A 25,930-nucleotide genomic window follows, 5' to 3' on the forward strand; every position below is an offset into this window, starting at 1 on the left:
AAGGAAAGATGGGTATTGCTGTCACATTACTGCCTTTCCTTGGGGGAAGGAAGAAGCAGGTGTGTGAATCCGAAAGTGTTTTTGAAGAGCTGCAGGTGGGTGGGGAGGAAGGCGCCTTACAGGAGCAGCCACCACTGGGGTTTTGTTCTGTGGAATGAACAGTGAAGCTTCCTTGGGGAAAGAGCTTTCTTTAGGGTGCTTGCTGGCTCCCTGACTTCCCAGCAGAGGTCTCTGGGCACCAGGGCTCTGGTATGAAGGCAGGACACATAATGATTGGCAGTTCTGCTGCTCAGGGCTTTGCTGATCTTGCTGCATTGCAGGCTTTGTCAGCGCCTGGTGCCCCACTACCTGCTTCCTTGCGTAGGTGTCTGTCTACTAATCACAAACTGGGTACTGGCCCTGCTCAAAGCATCTTTGCTTCCAAGCTTTAGCCCTACCTAAGTCTTGCAAGCCATGTTTTCTTATTTCTTCATGCTTGAAACTCGTCGTTGGTTTACCTACAAGAACCTCATATTTTACAAACTGGCCTTCTCACTCTCCAGGGGCTGGAGCCTGTTAGAGCTGCTAAGTGATGCTTGCACTTACTGTGAATCCACTGCTTGGCCCATGCTGGGACTGAACCTCCTGCTGCTGACTGCCTGCCCTCACCTCTCCTGCCCTAAGCTGGGACCGACACTGCACACCAGGCCCCCACACTGGCAACCCCGAGGCTGGCTGACCACGGTGTGGCCCTCAGTTCACTGTCCTTCCAGCAACCCTTGTTCTCAGTCTCATGACCCACCTCCCATGGGGCGATGGAGGGGGCAGCGGGTGTCTCCAGAGGACTGGTGCTGCCAGTAGGGCCCCAGACTTAGAATCAGTGGAGTTCGCTGCATGGTGACAAATGTCTGTATTGCTGTCTGATTGCAAAGTTCACTTCAAAAGTTAAGGCACATTTTGTTTTCTAGAAAGTACAGATTGCATTTCCCTGTTCAGAAAGACACTCATGCCTTTGTGTGGGCCACCTAGACATCGCATCGAAAATTTCAGCCCTCACCCCTGGTAATGTCCCCATTTCCTGCCCATTTATTTCACTTAGCGCTCTTTACCGACATAACTACATCTTTTGCTCACTTACCTTGCTTACTGCTTATCCTTCCTGCAGAATGTAAAAAGGCAAGGATTTGAACTGGTTATTCTGTACCCCAAAGGGAGCCCAGAGGACTCACTCCGCACATACTAGATAGGCAAATGAAGGCAGGAGGGCAGGATAGGGGTTGTGCCTGTCCTGTTCTGGCCCTGAACCTGGATTATGGCTTCCATACCCCGCTCCAGGGGCCACACTCACCTTCAGCTTGTGTTCGTGCTCCTTGTTGACACGGGCCAGCAGCTGCGCTTTCCTTCTGTTGAGGGCATCGATGAGGGCATCACACTGGGCCACCAGACAGGCCTCAAACTCCACGCTGTTCTCCTGTGTGAGAGAGCATGTGGCTCAGGCACAGGCGCTGGGGACAAACAGACCCCGCATGTGGGGCAGCCATCTCTGCCCCGGGGACCAGGAAGGAGCCCTGTCCACGAAGGACATTTGGTTAAAGTAGCCGGGTACACCCTGCCTTCTACTGCGGCCATGTTTTGCTTTCAAGTGAGAAGGAAGCGGAGATGATTTTGTTACATAGATTCTTTGTCGTGACAGGAAGTCACCTCCAGTGTGGATGATGGGAAGTAAAACAAAGCCTCGATGTGCAGAGTGGCACACAAGTCCCTCGGGGCCACAGGGGCCAGGGGACGTGGCGACCAGGAGGAGTGGGGCGATTAAACAACAACCCAATCACATACAAGTCAATAAGGCATAAAAATAATGGGCAAAAGTGGGGGCTCCTTTCACTAAGGAAAGCAGAGTGGAGTGCAAACAATGTTTGTAACAGGCACCCCCTCGCTATAACATCAGATAGGAAACAACCACTTGCAGGGAAAGGGAACTGTGTCCGAAATGAATTAGAGCTTCCCACAATGTTTAGATTAAGTAAATGCTGGGTGTAAAAATCTCCCTTGATTTAAATATATACATATCTATTATGGAAACGATTCTCTCCTTGGATTATAGGCATTTTTTAAAGCTAGTCTTTTAAATAAGCAATATATGCAATTTTGATTTTAAAATCATAACCAAAAAACTATAATTTACAGTGAACGAATGCTAACTATTCACATATATATTAATAGAACTTTAAAAATTGCACCTAATTGAGTAAACAGTAAACTTTGTGGGGTCGGGGGAGGAAGAACCACTTAGTCTATCGAATTTCATTCCCAAAGCCATAAAGAATTGGATCTCTGTATAACAGTGAACGGAGGTATTTGTCAACTTTTTTCAAATGCAAGGTCTTCCTATTAGGTGCACTATGGATGTTGAATTTTGGATCTCATGGTAACTGCTTTTGAGTTCTCTTTTGAGTTCTTCTCAGAGAAGGCCCTTGGAAAGCATCGTTTAAGAGCTGCCTGTGTCCTGTGCAGAGTGAGGGGAGCCTTCCCCCTGGAAGGCTCTGGCACTGTTCTGTTGCAGAAAGAAAGCTTGTTCTGTGAAGAGCAAAGCAGAGGCAAGCCTGGGGCTGCACATTTTATGCCAGCAAAAGCAAAGAAAGGACTGATTGATAAACTCCGTTGCTTTGAAAAACAGAAGGAAGCATACAAAACTGTTAGGCTGTTAGGGAATGAAAAGTTTTAACATGGGCATGTGTGCCAAAAACACAACAACGAGAAAGGCAAAGGCAAAGAAATCAGTGTGTGAAGCTTTGAAAGACTGGCTTACATTTAAAACTTCATTTCTGCCTTGACATGGGCTAAATATTAACTCCAAGAGCCAATTTACTGGAGGCCAGAGTTAAGGGTATTTCTGTGAGGCAAACCTCAAAACATATGAATGGTAAACAGTGCAGAGAGGGTCATTATTTTAGGATCTCATGCATTTTATGACTTCTCCCTTTCAGTTTTGGTAGGGAAGTTATGAGTTCTCAAATGCTGGCTGGCCTGCTGGTCACTGTGTCCTGATAGAGTGATCTGAAATTACAGTCGCCAGGGGCTCATGGCTGGAAAGTATCCAAGTTGAGGAAAGTGTTTTTGTAGGAGAGGAAGAAAGCAAAGAAAACAGAAAGGAAGAAGGAAAAGAAGAAAAAAAAGAAGAGCCAATGTGACCTGTTAGTATTAAATAAGAGAGCAATTACAACATGTTTGGGGGACCTATAAGGTTTTAAAAACTGAGAGATAACAACTTGAATTCACAAAGAAAAAATCCCTGTCTAAGTCCAGGACAGTAGAGAATTGGGATCTCAGTGTGGAAGGCGGGAGTCATTTGGAAAACTAGGTTGTATTTCCAGTTGTTGGCCAAAGGCCCCCACCCCAAGAAGGGGAGTGTCTGCAGTTGGTCTGTGTGTTTGTGTGGCTAGAAGAGAGGACAGGAAAAAAATAAACAGGAGTTTTCCCAGAACACATAAACATAACAGAGAAGAAGCAAATTCCCCATTCGTTACACATCAGCCCGCAGGGTTTGCCTTCGGCCTCGGGCCATGTAGTTACCTGGATCTGCTGGACCATGTTGCGCAGCTGCACCAGAAACTCCTTGGCCTCTTTGGCCCTGTCAGAGAGTCCATTCAGTGCCTGGGAAAGCTGACTCTGCAGAGAGAAAGAAGGAAGCCATGGAGCTGGACTCACACAAGGCCACACAGTGCTGTTTTCAGAGCAAAAGTTCCCAAGATCCAGACTCCTCCTGTCTGAAGCTGAATTGCTGAGCCAACATTTGTAACAGTGGTGTTCAGATTCCTTCCAAGGGCTCCTGAGTGGTTTCTCCTCCAAAGCAGTGAAAACTTTTGGCCTGGCAGGGGCCCTCACCAGCTAATATCTACCTAGAATTTCCTCATCCCCTTGATGAAGTAGCCATTTATTTGATGCCTGTCTGCTAAAGTTACAAAAAAAAAATGAGCTGGACATGTAGCTCAGAGGTAGTGTGCTTGCCTGGCATGCAAGGAAACCTTAGTTCAGCCTCTACTATCTCCAAAGAAATAAAACACAAAACTGTGAGTTGGATGATCTGCTTCTTATCAAAACCACTAAGTCCAAAGTGCTATTGGTCTGGGATTAAGACAGAAAGAATGAAGAGAGTCAAGAACAGGATGAAGAAAGAAAGGTTAGGTTCTGTTGTGACTGTCTGGGGCCACTTAAATGTAATGACCAGACAAACGGCAGGGCGCCACTCTACCCGTCACCACATGGATGTTCTCTTCCCTCTCCCAAGTACATGCCTGCTGTCCTAACTGCTCTCCACACCCACCTCCTAACCAAGGCTACTCTCCTTCTGGCGTCCCACACCCAAGTAGGGATGTGTTCTGCTGGGGGTCAGTGTGTCCAGGGAAGCACATACTCCTACCGGCCTTGTTGTCTGCTGGGTGGCCGTGGTACACAGTGCTGGTCAGTGGGACCTCAGGGGAAGTCAGCTGGAGGCTGGAGAGGCCTGAGAAAGCTTTTGCCTTCCTTTTGGACCTGGGACCGATGTGGCTGGTGCAGCCTCTCCTATTTGGTCCCTGACTTAGGATGGATGTGGTATCTGCTGACTTGCATGCTGAGGTCAGTGTGATATGGCGGGCAAGGGCAACAAAACGGGCTGGGTTCTCTTGGCATCACCGAGCAGCTGAGAGAGCATCAGAACCACCCACCACTAGACTTCTTATTGTGAGGGAAAATGAACTCCTATTCAAGTTCTTTACTGCAGTTTTCCGTTGCTTGCTGCCATTGGCACTGTATTTGAAACAGGCTTCCTTCTCCTAGCAGCATGGCACAGCCTTCCATCCCTTGTGTAGCAACAGACTCCCTTTCCACAATGCCTTCTTTGAAGACTAAGCTCCATTCTTGTCCTTGCTGGCACCATGCCTCCTTTACCCTTTCTATTCAGCAAAAGGACAACATCTTAAAATCATATCATTTGGTCCCCTGAATGGTTTTCTGTTATATTTGCCTTATCAAACACGAAGTTGGGCCCTGATTCTCTTTAAAAATGTGCATGCCAAAGGCTGAGTGGAAGCAAAGTGGGGAGGTAGAAAGAACACAGACTTTGAAGGAGTTCAGATTCTGGCTCTGTCCCTTACTAATCATGACCATGAGAAAGTTACCTCCACCTGAACTACTCCAATAGAAAAAAAATGGGAATGGTAATACTACTTTGTCCTTGGGTTATTATGAGGGGCGAATGCATTAATCTGTGTGACAGCTTCTGCTAATAAAGGGTAGTGATTAAGGGAACAATCCTGAACTCATAAATGCTGCCAGATACTGGCTGTTCAGTTTTTTAATACTTAGTTTTACAGCCTCCATAAAATGAGAAGGATCCTACTACAGTATTCTGGGGTATTGTGGGCAATGTATGAAATATTAGTTTCTCCTCAAGAACACTTTCTAGGAGCCTAGGAGATACGGAGGAAAAGAGGATCTCATTTAGAATCACAGCCATACAATGAGAGACATGCTGTATTTTACAGGAGAATTTGTTTTTCTTGCTACTTTTTAGAACTCGTATCTCTTTTTTTCTGAATAGATGAAAATTGGTTGGGCTATCACAGTTTTCTTCCCCTTTTCATTATAATCGGTGCCTTACTAACCACACATGGAAGTTTGAAAACAGAAGCCAAATTCATTTGGCTACACAGAAATGAAGCTACCTGCTTGCTTAGTTTACAGTTAATTGTGTCTGTATAATGTAAGTCAGACCTGACCCTCATAGAGACTTCTTGTATATATTTAGAGAAAAATTATTTAGTACTCGACAAAGAGTGCTGGCTTCATCTAGGTATCTAGATGACAAAAGAATAAGGAATTTTAAAAATGGATTTATTTCCAGATTTCCTCTCTCTCTGTGTCTGTGTTCTTCCCCAGTGCTGTTCACCTGGCTAATGATGGTTCTGGTATTTGATAAACAACTGTATTATAAGATAAAGATCTAAACACCTTTCTCCTAAGCTGTGTCCTCTTGTAGAAACTGAGCCAGAGACAATGAGAACTCCTGGAAAGCTATTTATCTCTAGAAAATACCCCCTTTAGTAAGGGTTTATATGTGCATTGCTTTTTTAGGATAGTCTTTGGGTCACATTTATAAACCCTATCTAATGTAGGAGAACATTTTTATCGATTGGTCTGGTTTCCTAGGGACATTTAAATTCCAGGTCTGTGCTATCAGAGATGTTTCTGTATTCAGGACCACAGAGCAGGCCTGTAAATTTGCCACCGAAGCACAGAAAGTACAAACATATGGCGTGTTTTCATTACAGCATCTCTTGGTGTACATGTAGTCGGTACAGGGAGAAGGTATGGTTTTAACCGCTGTTTATAATGCCTACGCAGCCAAGTTTGTGTGTCTTGGATATTTGTTTTCTAATTTACTGAAAAAGGGTCTGAAGGTGAATGAGAGGTACAGCCGTAGAAGCACTGACCCATTTCCAGACAAGTAGTTCTCGCTCGGAGAACAGCACGCTGGGAAAAACCAAGGCTCCCAGGAAGATGGACAGCAAATTGTTGGAGCTTGAAGGGGAGAAACGCAGAGCTCAGCCTCTTCCTTCCCTGTGTTCACTCCTGTCTTTCAGTTTCCACCTGAGTCCCACTCCCTTTGTCGCCCAAAGGAGGGATGCCATGAGTGAGAACCGTTTAACCTGGAAGCCACCGTGGGAAGTTTTCAGAACCAATTTCCTAGGCTCTGTAAACGGGCCAGAATTCAGTCCATCCTGATTTGATTCCTTACTTTGCAGGCATCCAGCCATGCTGCCGAGCACGCGCAGACCGCAGGCAGTGTCTCCTTCCCTTTTCTTCATTGTAGACGTGATTCCCTGTTTGGGACGTGAAGTTGCAGGCATGGGACAGGTTGAAAAGGATCACCCAAGGATTCAGTACAAAACGGGACAAGGCCACAAACACAGAGCAGCTCAGCGACCCTCCAGGTGACGCTGCTGCTCTTCTGTTCCCCAGGGACCACCCAGGGCCTACAGCGCTTCCTTCCCAGGTACCCAAATGGCAGACAGGGGAAGAAGGAGACCATGGCTGCAGTGGGATGCGCAAGGAAGGCCCTCAGAAGAACAGCATTTTTTTCTAAAGAAATAATGAGTTTTAGTCTCACTATATCACTGATTTTATACAATTCAAAAGTAAAAGCAAGAACCTCTAATGGTAATAAGTATACTGGCCACTTGATATGACTCAGGAACTCTGGTAGGTGCTTTCAAAACACACCCTTACTTAATCCCAATCACCACTCTGCGGGCTGCTGGGGTCGGAGAGGAGAGGCCTGAGTGAAGCTGTTTCCACCCTCGTCCCCGGCGGAGGAGCCAAAACACAGACCCCACCTAGCATGATGCCAAAGTCTTGCTCTGCTCCGGGATCCCAGAGAAAGGAATAAAAACAACCCATGGTGCAAGCATGTAAAACCTGGGAGGATGAGCGGAGGAGGACTTGAGTTTGACTACAAGAGGATCTGATCCTACTTAATGGTTACATAATATAGAAGGCCTGGCATTACTGTTACTCCATGGAGTGTTCAGCTTCAGTTTTCCTAAACAGTCTTCTATCCTCTTCCTCCCCTCCCCTTCTCCTTCCTTTTTTCCTTCTTTCCTCCCTTGCTTTTCCTCTTCCTCCCTTTCAATTTAAAGAAAGACCCTTGACAAAGAGAGGGGCATCATGGCACGGAGGAAGAAGCTTTGCATTGGGTCCAGCGCTAGCTTGGTGCCCTCCTGGCCAGGGATCCTGGGCAGAGACTGGACAGAGAGTAGAGTGAGGTCACCCACTGATGCCTCCTGTTTGGGAACTTTCAAGCTGAGCTGCCCAAGGGCCTTGATTCTCCATCTAGGTAAAATTCCGATCCTCTTTCCTGCCCCTGGAAGCAATCTCTCCTCAGGATTCTCTGGTGGTGGAAGATCTTGGATTTGCCCCACCCTCGGCTCACTGTACTTGGATGGGAAGGAGTCCTCAGAAGAAAAGCCATTCTGCCTGGACATGCCAGCCCGTCGCTAAGCCCAGCAGCAAGGCTGGGGCAGTGAACAGGTTGTGCGCAACAAACTGAAAATCCAGGCCTGGAAACTGAAGCACCCAGGCCAGTGTGTGGGGTGTATGTGGTGGTGTGTGTATACGTGTGAGCGTGTGAATGTATGCATGTGAGAGTGGGTGAAACTGTGGCTATAATGTAAGCGGCAGGGTGTACATGTGTGTAAAAGAACACATACCTGAGCGTGTGCTGTCTTCTCCCTGGGGAGGCTCATTACTCACCCATTACAACAAGGCTTCATCCTGAGCCTGAGCCTCACCCCCACTTAAAGTGCCTGCCTCAGAAAACTCAAGCTTGACAAAACAGTGGGCTGTGTGGGCCAGGGAAGACCTGAAGGTGTGGCCCCCATCTCCCAGTCTCTGTGGGAGAGTCGGATCCTTTCTCTAGTACCAGTTAGCAAACTCAGATTGGGTGTTGCGCCCAGGGCCTTTGCACTGAGCGGTAGCTCATCCCTAGCCCTGTTTATTTTGAGATGGGGTCTCACTGTAACAAAGTTGCCTAGACTGGGCTTGAATTTGCCTCTGCCTACCAGAGTGCTGGGCTTCCAGGCAACAGACCTCAGCGTGTTTACCGTGAGAGCCTCTCTGAGCTGTGTGCAGGGCAGAAAGGACTTCTATGCAACCCACAAATATGTATGTTCCCTCCCGTTCTTCCTTGCGAGGTCTTCTGCATACACAAACATTTACAGCAAAAGCTCATGCCCGGCGCCATTTACCTCCCTTCTCCACAAAAGTTTTGACCACAAAAGTTGAAACCATAAAAATGCATCAGGATTGCCATTATTCTATCAGTAGTAATGGAATCAGGTGGGGCAATGGTGACAGATGGGCAATGGCGACAAATACGGTGTCAGAGCTGAAGACAGACTTTAAAGTCAGACAGGTGTGGGTTTAAATTACAGCATTCTGCCAACTGTGTGGTCATGGACCCCTTAGCTAACCGAGCTGCTCTGCAGAATCCTAAAATGCCAGGCATCCTCCCAGCTGCTGGAGATATCAGCTGCTGACAGGTGACACTGGGAGTTGCTGTTGACCATAGGGAGCTGCCTTGCTGAAGTCTATGCCCAGTGGCCAGTTATCAACTGGGGCCCCCTTCCTCGATTTGGGGACAGAGCTGAAGGACCATCCAGCTGCAGAACTCTGCAGATTGGCGGAGGCCATAGCAGGTCAGCTTCATCCTCTGCTCAGAGCTGGCTCCCTCACTTCCTTCCAGGTAGATCTGCTAAGATGACCCAAGGCTCTGCAACTCTCGGAGTCTGTGTCCAGGGCACAGAATATTCAGCTTCCATCTCCTTCTTCTGCTAAGATGACCCGAGGCTCTGCAACTCTCGGAGTCTGTGTCCAGGGCACAGAATATTCAGCTTCCATCTCCTTCTATGCGACATGGGGATAATAACAGTAACTGTATCATGGGACCTGAGATCATGTACAAAAAATTCTTCTGCACAGTGCTAAGCATATTGTAAGAATTCCATCCTTAGTGTTATTTTCATAAAAATTATATAAAAATATACATCCATAAACTGTTGCAACATTGTCATACTCATGTCTTGATTTGTGGCTTGGTCAATTCATCAGGGTAGATTGCAGTGTTGTTCACAACCATTTAGTCTCTTTCCATTTTGGTCACATGACCTGCAAAGCCTCCGGTAGAGCGAGCACATGTTGGGCCCCATCATCATTACTAGCGACTTTTGCTAGCTTAAGAGACACTGATTTTCCACCAGCTCTTTTGCTCTTCTTTGGCACACAAGTCAGTGGCATGTTGATAAACCAGCTCTCAACAACAACAAGACAAATACATTTTGATTTATAGCATTTGCCAATTAGTGTGGAATGAATACCTAGCTGATTTTAGGTTACCAACATGGCATCACTGAACATGAAGTTAGCAAGAGAGTTTGGCTCTTTTGGGTTGGAGTAACCAGGCTCTTCACACTGTTGTGTCTGTCCCAAAGAGTGCCTTGAAGTGACAAGACATGGGACAGAACCTTGGACTGCCTCCTATCATATAACATGAGCCACAAATAAATTTTTGTTTGACAAACCACTGATATGTTGGGATTTTTAAAATAAATTTTTACCAGTACACGTTTGCAGTATTAATGATCACATTCATCATGTACATAACACATCTTAATTCTTTTTTCATCCCATTCCATTCCCCTTCTTTTCCCCTCCCTCCATCTCTTGGTCTCTTTCTCCTTTCCAGAAGATCAATTTCCCTTTTTCCTATTATCTATCCTTTATTGTGCTGTTTGTTTTTGTGCTTTGGGTTTCTCATGTAAGAGAAAACATATGATATTTAAGATGTTGAGATTATTACTGCAGCCAAACTAATTCAGGTAGCAATTGTGATTTTTTCTATTCATGATTTATTAACCAATATTTGTAGAACATGACCATGAGACACAGTGATTCATGGTAGAAAAATAATGAAGAAAACAGAGTTCCCTTTTTTGGGAGCCATCACTGGTCTGAAATGACCACCATTCTGAACTTAATAATGTCCACTTAAGAGTTCACTCTGTCCAATAAAGGAGTCTAGGATATTCTACCAACCAAACACAGCAACACAGCTTTAATAACTCTTAGAGAAAATATAGCCATCTGCTTTCCCTGTAAGACACAGTCAGTTTTGCTCACGGTTTGAAGTCCAGAGTTATTTTGCACAGCTGTGACCCACCACCAACATTCAGGGATTTTTTTGCCTTAGGAAGCTTTCACGTGGGAGATGCCCATTCACATGACAGGTGCTCTCTGCAGTGCGATAGAGGAGCTGCTTCTGGCCTCAGGGCACAGCAAAAGAAACTGTGGCCTCACCTAGGGTTTATAGTTTCTTGGGTAAAAATTGATTGACAGAGTCTCTATGCTCTTGCTTGGAGCTCTGGGAGCAGTGAAAGAATCCGTGCAGCACTTGTTGTGAATGAAGGCGTGAAACTTTAATAAAGGGAGGCAGTTGTGAGGTCACCAGCACCCTGCCCAAGGCTCTGTTAGAGAGCATGCCTTTCTGTGGGTATTCTAAACCCCGATATATGTGTTGTCAGGCAGTTACCAAGTATGTTCAACCACGGTCAAAAATATGCCTTCCTTGGGCTAAGCCTTTGTGTACATACTGGGTTTTACATTCTGGAGAAGGACGACTTTTTTGCACATGCTGTCTTTTGGAAGGCCTTAGCCAGCAGGCTTTCAGTCCTTTTCCAGAAAGCTATTTCCTCTAGGACTCCTCCAGCTTCCTTCCTGTCCACCCTGGGATGCTGCATGCTTCCAGGTAGCACATCATTTGAGAGAAACAAAACTGATTTGAGATTCATGACTTCTCAGTCTCTACATAGAAAATCTGAGTTACACAAATAAGAGCTTTTGCTAACTAATTAAACGGACTTTTATTTTTATTTTTTTTGGTACCAGGGATCAAACTTGGAATTGTGCATATGTGAGGCAGGCGGTGGAACCACTGAGCTAAATCCCCAGCCCAAAACATACTTTTAGAAATATATGTGATAAAGGGGAAAAATCTTGGGAATGTTGTTTGCATAAGAATGCTTTGACTGTGTTCTGGAGACTCAAGTATTAAATGGTGCTAAAACACAGTAGCCTTTTTTCACCTCAACTTTCCAGCAAGATCTAAATAGCTATTAGGGAGACTTTTTAAGACATAATTTTTTATTTTTTATTTTGTATTTTGGTACCGGGGATTGAACTCGGGTCCTTGCGCTTGCAAGGCAGGCCACCGAACCGCTGAGCTAAATCCCGGGCAAGACATAATTTTTTATTTTTTATTTTGTATTTTGGTACCGGGGATTGAACTCGGGTCCTTGCGCTTGCAAGGCAGGCCACCGAACCGCTGAGCTAAATCCCGGGCAAGACATAATTTTTTAAGTGTAAAAGCAGAATACGTGCATTTCAGGAAAATCAGCTGACTAAAAATGATTTAGAGCAAAACAGAAAACTCAGTTTTACCGGAGAGTATAAATAAGCTCAGTAATAAACAGCAATGTTTTGAAACTTTGTGTATATATAGATATATATATTTCTATATAAAGTAAATAAACAAAATTGGGGTCATATTCATCCATCACTGTCTTGAGTCCTTTCCACTTTTGTCCTTCTTCCGCTTTATGGGCTACAGATATTTTTTCATCACACTAAACATGCCACTGCCTCCTTGTAAGCTGTAAAATACTTTGATCACACTTAGGATGTGTCAGGTACGGCTTGCAATACTTTAAATATATCATCGTTCTTCTCAAAACAATTTTTTTTTTCCAGAAGATAGACCAGGACAAGAAAATTTAGTGGACCAGAAGACGGAAAGCTTTTAAGAAGCACAACGGGGAGTCAGTCTCCGCCAGGCCTGGAGCAGAATCCATGCTATTAACTGCTCAGCTGTAGTACAATTAACTGCATAGGTCACCATGATTTATTTACTTCATCTTCTATTTTAGGATATTTAGTTTGTTTTCATGTTGTTGCAAAGAGCTGAAATGAAATTCATGTTGTAAATATTTGAACATACTCTTGATTATTCCTGTCTGCTGAACTGAAATTACTTGATCAACAAATTTTCTCATTTAGGAGCTTTTAAAAATCATGTTACCAAAATGCCCCTCTGGGGAATTATCCAATTTATACTCACCCTGAAGACACTAAGAGTGATTTTCTCCTGTGCATCTGACTCCACCTATTAATGATACGTTTGTGTTTGCTTCTGTAATCAGGAAAAAAAATGAACTTTTTATAAAATCACATTTGAATATTACCGGGGAGCTTTTATTTAAAAAACAACTTGATCTTTTCCTAGTTAAGGCATAAGTTTTCATTGGTGTTATTTGTCAAGCACTTAGGAGAGGCTCTGGGACATAAAGTGTTGCCTAAGTGTTTGCTAAATAAGTTAGTTTCCCATTGTTATTAACAATGGTCAAGGCCCATTTCACCATGGAGAAACATTAGGGGCCAAAGAGTGGAAAATTCAGTGGTCTGGTGGAGAGGGGAAAAACTGCCATGGATGGATGCTTAGTTTTAGTAGATAATGGTCAGAGTATACAGTTCACAGGATCTCTGCTCTTTAGAATTTGTAATCATTATTTTGTAGATAGACATATGAATGTGACATCCTCTGGCAAACATTTAGTGGACATCAAAGAAGAATAGTTTCTTTTTATAAAAGAAAATATACCTAAAATAAGAAGTGTGGCTGGGCGTGGTGGCACACACCTGTAATCTCAGCACTCAGGAGGCTGAGGCAGGAGGATCACTGTGAGTTTGGCACCAGCCTGGGCTACATAGTGAGCTCCAGGTCAGTTTCAACTACATACTGAGACCCTGTCTCAAAAAACCAAAAAACCAAACAAATAAAATAAGAGGCATATGTATAATGTGAATTTGAAATATATTCATATACATAATTGAATTTATTAACTGGGCTATTCAGACAGACTGTTCTTGCCTATTATTAGTTTCCTTTACCTACAATATTCTAAAATGATCAGGTGATTAAATTTCTCAGGAAGATTGTGCTCTGATCATGTTCTTCCTTGTTACTGGAAGCTTTTGCCATATGTAATCTGTTGCTGTGTTGTTTGTTATATCCTCTCTGTGTGTTCATTATATGTTTTAACATTAGTTATTATCCTTCTATGGCTTGACATACACTTCATCTGATATTGTATACCCCTGACTCCTCTATGCCCCCTGCTTTTCCCACCCTTTATTTTAAAACTAGATTTGTTTCTAAACTTAATCTGACAGTTTTTCAACTTACCATAAGGAAATTTGGGCTATTTATATGTATTATGTTAATTGACATATTGGGCTTTATTCCGCCTATGTTGTGTATATGAGTTGTAATAAACCATTTTTCCTCTTTTAGTTTCATGGATTTTTCACATTTCTTTTAATAGCTTCATCCTACTCATCAAGTAATGTTATGTTTTGTTATTTTTCTCCATTTTGCAAGCTGTTATCTTCCTATATTTCACCATGTGAATAAAGATGGTTCACACTGGTCCATTACTAAGTCAAAAGTAAAAAATAAATTTGACTTCCCTCAATGCCAATGTACTATACAAAGTGCTTTACTTAATATTCATGATCTCTTGGAAATTAAGAAACACTATTCTAAATAGTTTCTAGACCAAACAGGAAATTAAACTAATTCTATAAATCATGCAGGTTAAGAACAGCCATTTATAAAAATATATTGTGGGTTAGCTGAGAAACCTAAGTGCCCTTCATAATGTTGTCCCAGTTATCAGGACCATGTTCTTGGGTCCAGAAACAGTAGAAACAAGACAGGTCCCAGAAGGATCCAGGCCAGGCAAGACTGTTTCTGCTTGAGCTGGAACGGAGCTGCAGCTCTGACAAAGGGCAAGTCAGGCTGGCAGCTCTTTGAGCAAAGAAAAAGGAGTAACTAATATAGAAAAGTTCCCACCAAAAGTTCTCATCCAGGCCCTCCATAGGAATTCTGGCTCCAAGCTTGCCAGGAGAGACTGGTGGGAGGCAGCTCCTTGGTGAGCTTCGGCTGCTAGGTAAGGTGGGCTCACAGGAGGCTGACAGCTCCTGTGTCAGTATGATGTATCTGTAGCTGCTTTGTGTTTGTAACTCTGGGCTGCATGTGAGCCCTAGATCCCCATTTTTGTCTTTGGTTCTGCTGTGAAAGCACAAAATAGGCTCAATATCTGCAGGATCCCTTCTCAGCATTTTGATCATTTATCTGCTTTTGAGCAGCTCCTGTCTCATTCCCACTAGAAGCATCATTCTTAGGTGGAACTTGGCAAACTATGAGCACTGTTTCCTTCTCCTTCTCCTTAATCTCTTAGACACCAAATAGGTCATTGATTCCTTACCTCTCATATGCTTTCTTTTTTTGTTATTGTTTTTTGAGACACGGTCTCACTATGTAGTTGAGACTGACCTGGAACTCACTATGTAGCCCAGGCTGGTCTCAAACTCAGAGTGATCCTCCTGCCTCAGGCTCCCAAGTTCTGGGATTACAGGTGTGCGCCACCATGCCCAGCACCTCTCAAGCACTTTCAAAGCTTATCTTTTTTGAGAGACACGGTCTCACTATGTAGTTGAGACTGACCTGGAACTCACTATGTAGCCCAGGCTGGTCTCAAACTCAGAGTGATCCTCCTGCCTCAGGCTCCCAAGTTCTGGGATTACAGGTGTGCGCCACCATGCCCAGCACCTCTCAAGCACTTTCAAAGCTTATCACAGTGGTGGCCAGATGAACATCCACGTTCACTGCTGTTATTGCATATTAAGTTACAAGTGGATATAGCTCAGCTAAAGTCTCTGCCTGGTATGCACAAGGCCCTGGTTCACACCAACCACACACACGCACACACACACACACACACACACACACACACACAGAGTTATGAGTTCTATGGAAAAATAGAGGGGTCTCTGGCCCTTTTAAAAAGATTTTTTAAAATGACACTGAAGATAGGTCATAGGTAAGAAAATAAGTATCTAAGATCAAAGCTAAGAGTTTCCTTTAAACTTCACTATAAGAAAAATATCAGCAATGTTTCCATGCGTCTTTCAGTCTAGGAGACATTTAGGTGGAATAAAGTCATGCTTGTTAGACCCATGCCCTCAAGCAGCATCGATGAACATTTATTTCAGTGAACACCTGTGGCTCAGAAACATCATACAGAGCAAGGTTCAGCCAACGGCACCAGGGCAACCAGGTTCAGTTAGCTGGGTATCGGTTTTGTTTCCTTCATGGTAGGCAGAATAATGGCCCTATGACATTCATGCCCTAATCCCGAGGGCTTGTTCCCCTAAACAGCAATATGGCAATATGTTCCCCTACATGGCAAAAGGGATACTGCGGATGTAATTAAAGATCTAGATTGTCTTTATCTGAGGAGTCCAAAAAGAGGGACCTTTCTATCAGCTCTGTTCTCTGTTGTGCTCTCCCGCAGTGCTGTGATTTTATTTATGCCTAAGATGAAAACTGGCTCTTACTCTCCAGGGAAGCAGGAATGGCTGGAGCATGGATTAAGGAAGTGGTGACACGTGGTACCTCTGCCTGAACCACCCTGCACCGTGAGAAGCATCCCATCGGTTAGAAAGGCACGGATACCATAAGGCCTGAAACACACAGGTGCCCTTTCTGGTGACTTGAGATGCCATTGGGTCATAAGGTGTGCAGATGCTCTCTGTTCTTCTACTTATGAGTTTGAGAAGCCTGTGATCCTTTCATACTGATGACGAACCAGGCACTGCTTCTCGATACTACCTTTAAAAAGCCTAAAGAGAAGGGAAATCAAGTTACCCTTGATCTGCCTCTCCCTCTCACCGCCACTGCTTCAGTTATTCTGGGAACAAATTAAAACACAATCTTTATTCTAATAATCGGCCAGATATCTTAAATAGTGCTGATTTTACATGAGGTTTTTTTTTCCTCCCCAGTATTGAAACAGTTTTTGGGCTCCATTACCCACAGCCCAGTTTCCATTTGCAACAGAATGAATCGTGATCATCAGTATTGTTCAGAAAAATGGACCGAAACCTTGTGTGGTATTTTTCACTTTTCCCCTCAGCGTCTTTGTCAATTCATTTCCCTGCCCGTGAACTGCTGCTCCAGCCTAGTGAAAATAGGAATGGTTTCCATAGCAACAGTTTTCTCTCTGCTAGTTAGAATCTAGCATTTGACTCCCACGGAAATAAATCTCGCCGTGGGAATTGGTTGGTTTTGTAAACGACTAAATAACGGCGCAATCATTTCCAGAGGAAAGCCTGTGAAAAGCTTGCAAAAGCAAGACTGGGTTACTCGGGGTGACTGCCCAGCCCGCAACAGCACCACACAGGACTGTGGGCCGGATGTGACGTGACCTGAAGCTCACGGGGCTCTTCCCCAGCAGGTCTGGGTAGTGCCACCCGGACCTTTTGTGAATCTCAGTGATGCTCCACCTAAGATGAGGAAATAGATTTGAAAGTTCCTCAGAGCAAATGACCAGCCTTAACCTCAATGGCCTTCTCTCTTATTTCCAGAAACTTTTAGTTCCTTGAAATTCCCAGAACTTGAGGCATCTAGTATAGTATGGATTTAATTCTTATTATTTTTTTCTCCACAAAGATTTGGAGCTACTGACCAACATGGAAGTACATGCTTGCAATCCCAGCTACCTGGGAGACTGAGGCAGGAGGATTGCATATGGAGACCACTCTAGGCAACACAGCAAGATCCCATCTCAAAATAATAAAAAATGACAGGAATGGAGCTCAATGGCAGGGTGCTTGCCTAGTGTTTGGGAAGCGTTGGGTTCAAGTCCCTCAGCAACCTCCCGCAAAAGATTAAGAAGCTGCTATTAGAGAAGACCTACTCTTCTCTTTACCACCATTTCTCCTTCTTAGTCATCTGTCTTACTGTACTACTTTGAAAAATCTATAGAAACATTTTCAAAGTTTTCTTTTTCATTTTAAAAATCTAACATGATACATGTTTCAAATAATGTTTTGCAAATATTTTCCTGGTAACATTTACACAACTCCTAACTGTTAAATGCTTCCAAGAAAAAAACAGTGGTCCACTTAGCAGTGTATAATGAGCAAATCAAACTCCATGTGACCTGTGTCCCTGAATCTGCTTGGCCAGGAATTTCTTCTGAGCAGTGCTGGAGCAACACATTCTGCGGGGGACAGGTGTGTCCTCAGCTCGGATCTGAGCAGGAAGGAGTACCCAGCTTTGAACGAGGCTGCATACATTCCAGGTGGTGCTGAGCTCCCTGACTTGAAGGCTAAGTCATGACCTCCAGAAGAATGACCAAACCTAAGTGAGCCAACCTCAGAACGCCACTGCAAGTATGAGACAGAAACCCTCAGTGCCCAGCTGGCCCTTGTCCCCACCCAGCAGAAGATCCGCTGGCCAAGTCTGGTAAAGCCTGTCCCCTAGGTTGTGCATTTGTCTTGTCCCCGGACCCTGGTGCCACCCTCTTCTCAAAATTTAGGAAAGATCTGAAATCCACTATTACGAATTTTTCGTAATGATGAGAAGGGCGGGAGAAAAGGAGAGCTTGACAACACTTTCATCTTATCCTGCTGGCTACAGAGCCAAACTTGACATGAGCTTGCTAGGATGAAGCTGCACCCCTTCCGTCCACCTTGGCAACTTCTTCCTTGGGGTAAAAACATGCCTGTGAGGACACTGGGGGCCAGGTGCTGTGGGCAGCCAGGGCAGAGGGATTGGTGTCCCTTTAACATCAGCTTTTCCCAGGATCCTGCACCCAACCTCTCTGGTACAGACTCATGAGCTAGCAGCTCTCTTACTGTAGACCTGTGCCAACCTTCCCTTGGTGAGCACATTTTCAGGTTCACCTCTATCTCCTCCTGGCCTCCATCTCTGGCTCCTTTAGCCTTAGTTGTCCTCTGTTGCTTAATCAGTTCCTCCCATAATAGTGTAAGGTCAAATTTTAGTAATGAATGAATGAATCTATCTATCCATCCATCATCTCCCCACCTAATTATCTTATCATCTATTATATCTGCTATTGGTTCTAATTCTTTGATTGAATGGAGGATAAGCAGTCTATAACACACACACACACACACACACACACACACGTACGCACGCATACACACACATCTTTTTTCCAGTACTAGGGACTGAATCCAAGGCTTTGCAGATTCTAGGCAAGCATAACACCACTGAGCTACATCCCCAGCCAAACATTTAATTCTAGAATAAGCACAGTCTTCCTCAATAATCAAGAATGCCATGCACATAAAAGTAAAATGGAAATGCAAGTAGAAACCCATCAAGATACCACTTCACATCCACTAGGATGAATATTTTGAAAAGGGCAAACAGTAAAGGTTGTAGGACTGGAGAAATTTTAGAGCCCACAAACATTGCTGGTGGGTAACTGCTTTAGAAAACAGCTTGGAGGTTCCTTAAAAAGTTCAACGTGGTTGTGGTGACTGCTAATGGAAATTTTAGTTGGGGACAACTAAAATATTCCAGAATGAGACAGCTGTGATGTTTGTCCAACTCTGTGAATATAATAAAACCTATTAAAATTTACATTTAAAAAGGTGAATTTCATGGCAGGTAAACTGCACATGTGGACAACTCTACTTTCAGTATAAAGCTAGTAGAAATCATGAAGTCTCAAAATGATGATTAAATATAGGGTTGTGTTCACTTAGAAGGAAAACAGTGATCCCAAGAAACCATTACTAATACACGGGAAATAATTACTGTCAAACCGTCTTACTAACATTATTTTACAAAGGGATTTTAATGAATTTAACACGGTATCCTTGTGGAAAATAAAAAGGAAATTTAGCTAGATTAGTATTTAGTTGGGTGGATCACAATGTGTTATATGGCAGAAGGGATTTCTGAAGGCATAACGCAGATTTCTGAAGGTGGTTTTACCTGCTTGGACATTTTTATTTCAATGGAGTAGATGGCTTAAAAGCAATGTATATAAGTTAAATGACAGATTTAGGATCTAAACAGATTCTGACAGATTGGAGAACCCACCTGAATTGAGCTAGATTAAGTGCACTGCCTGTGATAACATCTGAAAACATTTGTATCAGCAAGATGCCGTAAGATATGATTTTGTGGACATACGCAAAGGGATTAGTATTTTAGACAGCACGTTCAACAGGAGTCCACAGCGTCACGAACATGCGGTACTTCTGTGCACTTCTGCTGCAGCACTCACTGCATGGCTGTTTCCCACTAGAGCTCCCTGAGGTTGAGGGCAGGGGTGGGGAGCAACAGTTCACTTTAAAGGAATGCACAGAGTTCAGAGAACCATTCTATCATACGCCACAAAGTTAGGAACCGAGAGAAGATGCTGCAGCAAGTTATTTCACTGACCTTTGATTTAATGCTCATGATGCCGCTAACATCGGCTGGGCCATGGTCTGGACTCTGCAGTGCAAACACGTATCACTGCATCATTAGCTGCACTATTATGGCCACCTCAATGTTGTAAATTGATTCAAAATGTTTTTGGTTTTTTTTTTAACCCTTCATAGTCATTTAGTCTTTGGGGAAGAGCCAGAAGTTGCACAGTGCCAGATGTGGTGAGCAAGGTGAATGAAGACACACTGTAATGTTTTATGGGCACTTAGCTTCAACATTCATATATTTCTTTTTTATCACACCTCATAAAGGCACTCAGGAAAGAGGTCTTCCAGAACTGCTTCGGAAAGTGGTTTCATTGGGATAAGGGTGTTCAAAGTGAGGGAGAAAGTTTAGAGTGGGATGAATGGCAATGTGTCTTTTACTGTAATACTCTTTTCAAAAAATGTAAACATTCACCTTATGTTCCAATCACCTCTCATAAGCAGCTTAAGTGCACATTCTCAAGTGGCATAAGGCCTTGTGCAAGAAAGAGAGGCACACAACAATCTGCATCTGGAAAGAAAAATTGCCAAAGGAGAGTCACCAACCCAACACTGTGGGTGAATTTGGACAGAGTTTTTTTCTTTCGCCAAGTGAGGAAATAATGGAACACATCTTAGAACAAGGACAAAACCTTTTTTTTGGGTTTTTTGTTTTGTTTTGTTTTGTTTTGTTTTTTTGAGACAGGGTCTCACTATGTAGTTGAGACTGAACTGGAACTCACTATGCAGCCCAGGTTGGTCTCAAACTCACAGCGATCCTCCTGCCTCAGCCTCTTGAGTGCTGGGATTACAGGCATGCGCCACCACACCAGGCAACAAGGACAAAACTTTTAATTAGGGGATATACATTTTTAACACAAATTTCTGTATCAGTCACATTAAAAGAGTGGCCTATTTTGTGTACATTATAAGTGTTTTTATGTGATTCATCCTTTTTTTAAAAAATTCCCTTAGCAAACCTTGTAACTGTACAGTTCATGTCCTCATTTAGGTGCCCAGAGGTAACATTTTCTTGCCTGATTAGGAGCTTACTCCAAGATGCTATTTCCTTAATTCTGCTCACGCCCAACTGTGTTGCTAATGTTAAAATAATGAATACACAGCCATACCAAATTAAATTTCCCAATTGTTTCACAGTGCAGAGGTTTTCAGGGTTAAGTGGTTTTCTAGCAGCTTGGGGAAAAACCACTGCACTGCATGGACAACTTTGGCCTTTTGAATATTTATCTGTACATGTTATAAAGGCTGTGGCTCTCTCCTCAAAGATCAGTCCAGAGAATTTTCATTTTATAGGAGTTATAGCTAGGAGCCAATTTATGTGACAGTCTAGGAAGACAGCCAGTGTCTTAGTTACTTTTTCTCATCGCTGGGACAAAATTACCTGACACCCACAAGTTAAAGAAGGAAAGGTTTATTTTCGCACACAGTTTGTAGAGGTTTTGTCTGTGGTCAGCTGGCTCCAAGGCAGCGTGGCGCAGCAGAAGGGAATGGCAGAGGAGAAACAGTCCGTGGCATGGCAGGCAGAAAGCAGCAGCAGGAGCCTCCCTTTCCCTTTTATCCCATCTAGGCTACAAGCCTTTTGGGTGAGGCCACTCACACCCAGATATGGCTTCTGTTTTCACTAAATCCATTCAGCCATACCCAGACCTAGACTAATTCCAATCTGTGGACAAATCTAGTACCACATACCCTTAATCCCAGTATCCACACCTTAGATCCAGCCAGCTCTAAAAGCCCCATCTATGAGTGGATGAGGGTTTGGGGGAGCATCTAGATACAACCCATAACAGCCACCAATCCTCTTCCCAATGAGCATGGTACAAGGATTCTGAACAAATGCTCTCATGCTTTCTTCTTGATGGAGCACTTGTCAGTTTGCCTGTCTGCTGGTCTGTTCATCAGGTCCTTCCTTAGAGTGTGACCTTGGTAAAAACTATTGGTTAACCACAAGGGATGTGAAGTCCAACATGACATAGATTTTGCCCTTAAGAGGCTGGTGTCCCAGGTTAGAAGCAGGTATGTGAAAACATACATAAAGAAGTTTTGTGGTGCTTGACAGGGGTGTGCACAGGCGCTACAGAGTCAACTGAGGGAAGCCTGATGGCCTGGGTTGGTGGGGACTTTGAGCAGTCAGCACAGAGTGGGGCAGGCCAAGAGTAACACAGGTCCAGAGGTGTCTGGATGCTTTTCTTTCCTGTAGCGCCAACTGTACTGACCAACTTGTTAAGTTTCCTCCAATAGCAATGGCAGGCATTAGGCTTGGTCTTACCTGGTCTTCCAGAAAAGATCTGAACTATGGTCTTCATTAACAGTATAATTTACCTGTGTCTAGTAATCTACCAAAACAAGCCTGCCTTCAAAAACTTATAGAACCGTATTAACCCTGAATGTTTAATTCTTTGATACATCATTATTAAAATAGCCCTCCAGCACTTCAAAAAGCCTCAAAGATTTTTGAGTTTGACCTGAACAATCAACAAAAATTCAAAAGCAAATGGCTGGTTAGATTTGGAATCACAAATTAAAATGCATCCCATCTCAGCCTATCATTTACATGAACACAGATTACTGTAGGCACCATTATATGCTTTTCTTATATTTTTACCCAGGCCTATGATTTGTAGAAACATGAATGCTTCTTACCAGTCGGGACCTGGACACACAGTGGAGTTCTGCCCTTCCCAAACCTCTTGGGAATGTTTATTATGATGCTGCCAAAGAGGGTCACACCAACTCAGAGATGTCCTTAGAAAGAGTTACCTCCCTTCTTTTATTCATTCACCCAATCAACAAGTGTGATACATAATAATACATAATATAGACATATCACTATATATAATTTTCCAGGCAGAGGGAATGAGCTTGGTATGTGACAAATGACAAAAAAGGAAGGAAAAAGAAAACAAGAGTGTTCTTAGAGTCAGTAAAAAGAGGAGTGCAGAGTGAAAGGCTAGATCATGTAAGGCTTTGTAGGTATGACGTTTTGGAAGTAGTTGATGTGAAGCCATTGTACAATTTTAACAGGTTACTAGTTACACAAAAGAGTTATTACAACCATCCCCACAGAAGACTATTTTCCAAAGATGCCCGTTCCTAATGAAGTATGACAGAAGTGATTCCACAGGCCTTCTGAGGTTAGGTTATAAAAAGGACACAATTTCTGCCCAGGCTTTCAGTCTCTCTTTCCCTCTCTCCTTTCTTCCTCCTTTCCCTTCTCCTTTTCTCCCTGTCTTTCTTTTTTCCATGGATGCTCACCAATGGAACTCAGCCAGCCAGCACCAACTTGCCAGCTATATGAGAGGATCCCCTTGGAAATGGATTCTGCAACCCCATACAAGTCTTTAGATGACTGCAGGACCAGCTAATATCTGTCTGTAACCTCAGACTCTGAGCAGAACCACTCAGCCAAGTCCAGCCCAGCTGCTCCTGCTTTCCCACCACAGAAAGTATGAGGGACCATAAACTGTTCTGAGTCACTAAATTGTATCTGAAAACTAGATGATGACTGTAAGACTTTGTGGGTCAGGGCAAGGATGTTGGATTTAATTCTAACTTTGACAGAAATCATTGGTGAGTTTTAATAACAAATTCAGATGTTCTGGTTTACCAGTGACAAAAAATATGCCCAGGTAACTGTAGGAAACACTACTTGTCCCTACAAATTTTATGTCATTTCTCTCTTCTCCTATCTCTTTATCTATCTCTTAAATCTTATACTCTTGGTCTCTCCAGCTCTTTCTCCTCCCCTTTCCCTGCTGTTTTCTTCCATTCTTGCAGGTATTCTTTACCCCCCGCCCCGCAACCCTCTTTGGTCTACATAAGGCCTTTCAGGGGACCTGTGATTCTCTTAGTCACAACTATCACAGTGGAGAGAGGACTGGGCCAGGAGGAGAGGGCAGGCAGGGCTTCTGGGCAGTCCCCTGATGCACACTCAGGGTGACACAAAGCACCTAAGAAGAGCTGCATTTACATAACTTTGCAGTGTGGCTGTAATTAGCAGAGGAGTATAATGCAAATTATCCTAAACTGGGATTCTTAATGAGCTACAAATGTGAACTCCCTAAGGAAAAAGATGAACTAGTCAAGCAATCCATACTAAACTTCTTTGATATGATGAGAATAATGATTGAAGGTACTGAATTCTATTAATACTCTTATGAGGCTTGGCATTAAATTAATTTGCTCAACATATATTTTCCAAAACCATTAATATGCTCTACAAAAAAACCTGTAAATGTTATAGAACATACTATCAAATTCCTAACACTAGAGGAAACCTCTTAAAATGAGGTCATGAATGTAACTAGGAACTGACTTTTTCAGTTAATAACAGCTCTTCAGAACTGTTTTTATTTCCTATTGTGTGTCTGCTGGAACTCCTCTTCTCGTAGGAATTAAACTTGATGATCAACAGTCCCAACTCTTAGTGATATTTATTTTTGGCTATTGTTGCTAATAGCAACATTTAATTTGCGTTTAAGTCCTATGGATTAGATTTTGGGTGAGAGGGAGAAAATGATTCGAATCGCCCGAAGCAGTGCCGTCTATCTGACATGTCATCTCTACAGTAACAGCAGCATTTGACTTCAAAGCAGGAATTTTCACACAGGCACAGAGGCTGCCAGTGTCCATAACATACATTTTAGCTGTGGCCTCTGTAGGCTCAGACTCCATGTTAAGCATGTTAGCTCCCATTTTTGATGCTACATGTGGACATCACTGCTCAGGAATCATTAAGAGTCGAGAATTGCAGCTCAGTGAGTCACATCGTGTTATTAGAGCACCATATCTCAGGGAATGAACTTGTGACTTTACCATGTGGAGAATAAGACACAACTCAGAATCAAAAAGAATCTGGAAATATGACTTCCATAGAGCACTCTCATTTTATATCTATGAAGTATTTTATTTTACTCATGATAACAGAATGAGCTTCATTTGGGGTTCTCACAGAATTTATCAGATACTTGAGAGGGCTGAGAGGTGTCAACTTTTCAAATGCTTGTTTTTCCACGGTCCTGAGGGAAATCTGCTTCTTCCTGCTACAGTCATATGTCAATTAACAAAGGGGATGGGCTCTGAGGACTGTGCTCTTGGAAGAGTTTGTCACTGTATGAACATCACAGAGTGTACTTACACAAGGCAAGATACTACAGCATCACTAGGTGATGTACTCCTAAGGGACCATCATCATATATTTGATCCATTGTTGGTTGAAACACCATTATGTGGCATGACTGTACTTTGTTTTAAAGAGCTGAGTCTTCTTGGAGGTGGATCTCTATTGGATGGGGAATCTATGTAAGACACAGTGATCTTTGGAGTTGCTTTAATTCAAATGCCGAAAAGTCCATCCAAAACTCAGTTGTACTTCACTCTTCACTCGAGAATGTGTCGAACACACGAGCTCAACTGCACATACAACTGATCAGAACAGGTATACTTATTGATGAGAGAGATTACAAATTATTATCCAGGGTTAAAGACTAATTGGCTATAAAATGTAAAGGAAATATATTATGGGTAAGAGTGAACTCATAGAGTGTAGTAGTCACTGTCCCATTTCTGGGACAATATACTTAATACTCACAACTTAAAGGGGGAGAGGTGTGTTTGGGTTCATGGTTTCAGAGGGTTCGATCCATGGCTGGCTGTCTTCAAGGTAGTAACAGTGTGGTAGAAGGGCATGGCAGAGGGAAGCTGCCTACCTCATGGCCGCCAGGAAGCAGAGAGAAAAGGGAGGAGTGAGGGACAAGAATACACCCTTCTAGGTCACAATCCCTCTGACCCATCTCCAACCAGGCCCCACCTCCTGAGAGTACACTCAGCTATAAAGTCGTCAACATATTAAGCCACTCATGCCCCGTGGTCCAGTCATTTCCCACAAACCTCCAGTCATTTCCCATAAGCCTCTGAGCAATGAGACATTTGGGGAACATTTTATATCTAAACCCTAATACAAAGGGTCTGCTGATTTAGATGTCTTTAATAAAGTATATTA

The 25,930-nt window shown here is 43.4% G+C and overlaps 1 protein-coding gene and 1 long non-coding RNA gene across 15 annotated transcripts in view; one reads left to right on the plus strand and one right to left on the minus strand.

Annotated features, from left to right (window-relative positions):
- Trim9 (tripartite motif containing 9) overlaps nucleotides 1-25,930 on the minus strand; it is a 105,369-nt gene that overhangs the window by 45,795 nt on the left and 33,644 nt on the right. For all 14 annotated transcript variants that reach the window (XM_033765184.1, XM_033765190.1, XM_033765186.1 and 11 more), the window contains exons 2-3: nucleotides 3,553-3,648; nucleotides 1,328-1,450 (exon numbers count right to left, since the gene is read on the minus strand). In XM_033765184.1, the coding sequence (XP_033621075.1) occupies nucleotides 1,328-1,450; nucleotides 3,553-3,648 (219 nt within the window). The remainder of the gene's footprint in view (nucleotides 1-1,327; nucleotides 1,451-3,552; nucleotides 3,649-25,930) is intronic.
- LOC117286548 lies at nucleotides 2-7,039 on the plus strand. The gene is made up of 2 exons (XR_004517735.1): nucleotides 2-59; nucleotides 6,765-7,039. It is a non-coding gene; the product is annotated as an uncharacterized LOC117286548 (long non-coding RNA).

Source organism: Fukomys damarensis, unplaced genomic scaffold (genome assembly GCF_012274545.1).
Source record: "Fukomys damarensis isolate Sample0158 unplaced genomic scaffold, DMR_v1.0_HiC HiC_scaffold_17, whole genome shotgun sequence".
Lineage (NCBI taxonomy): Eukaryota > Metazoa > Chordata > Mammalia > Rodentia > Bathyergidae > Fukomys > Fukomys damarensis.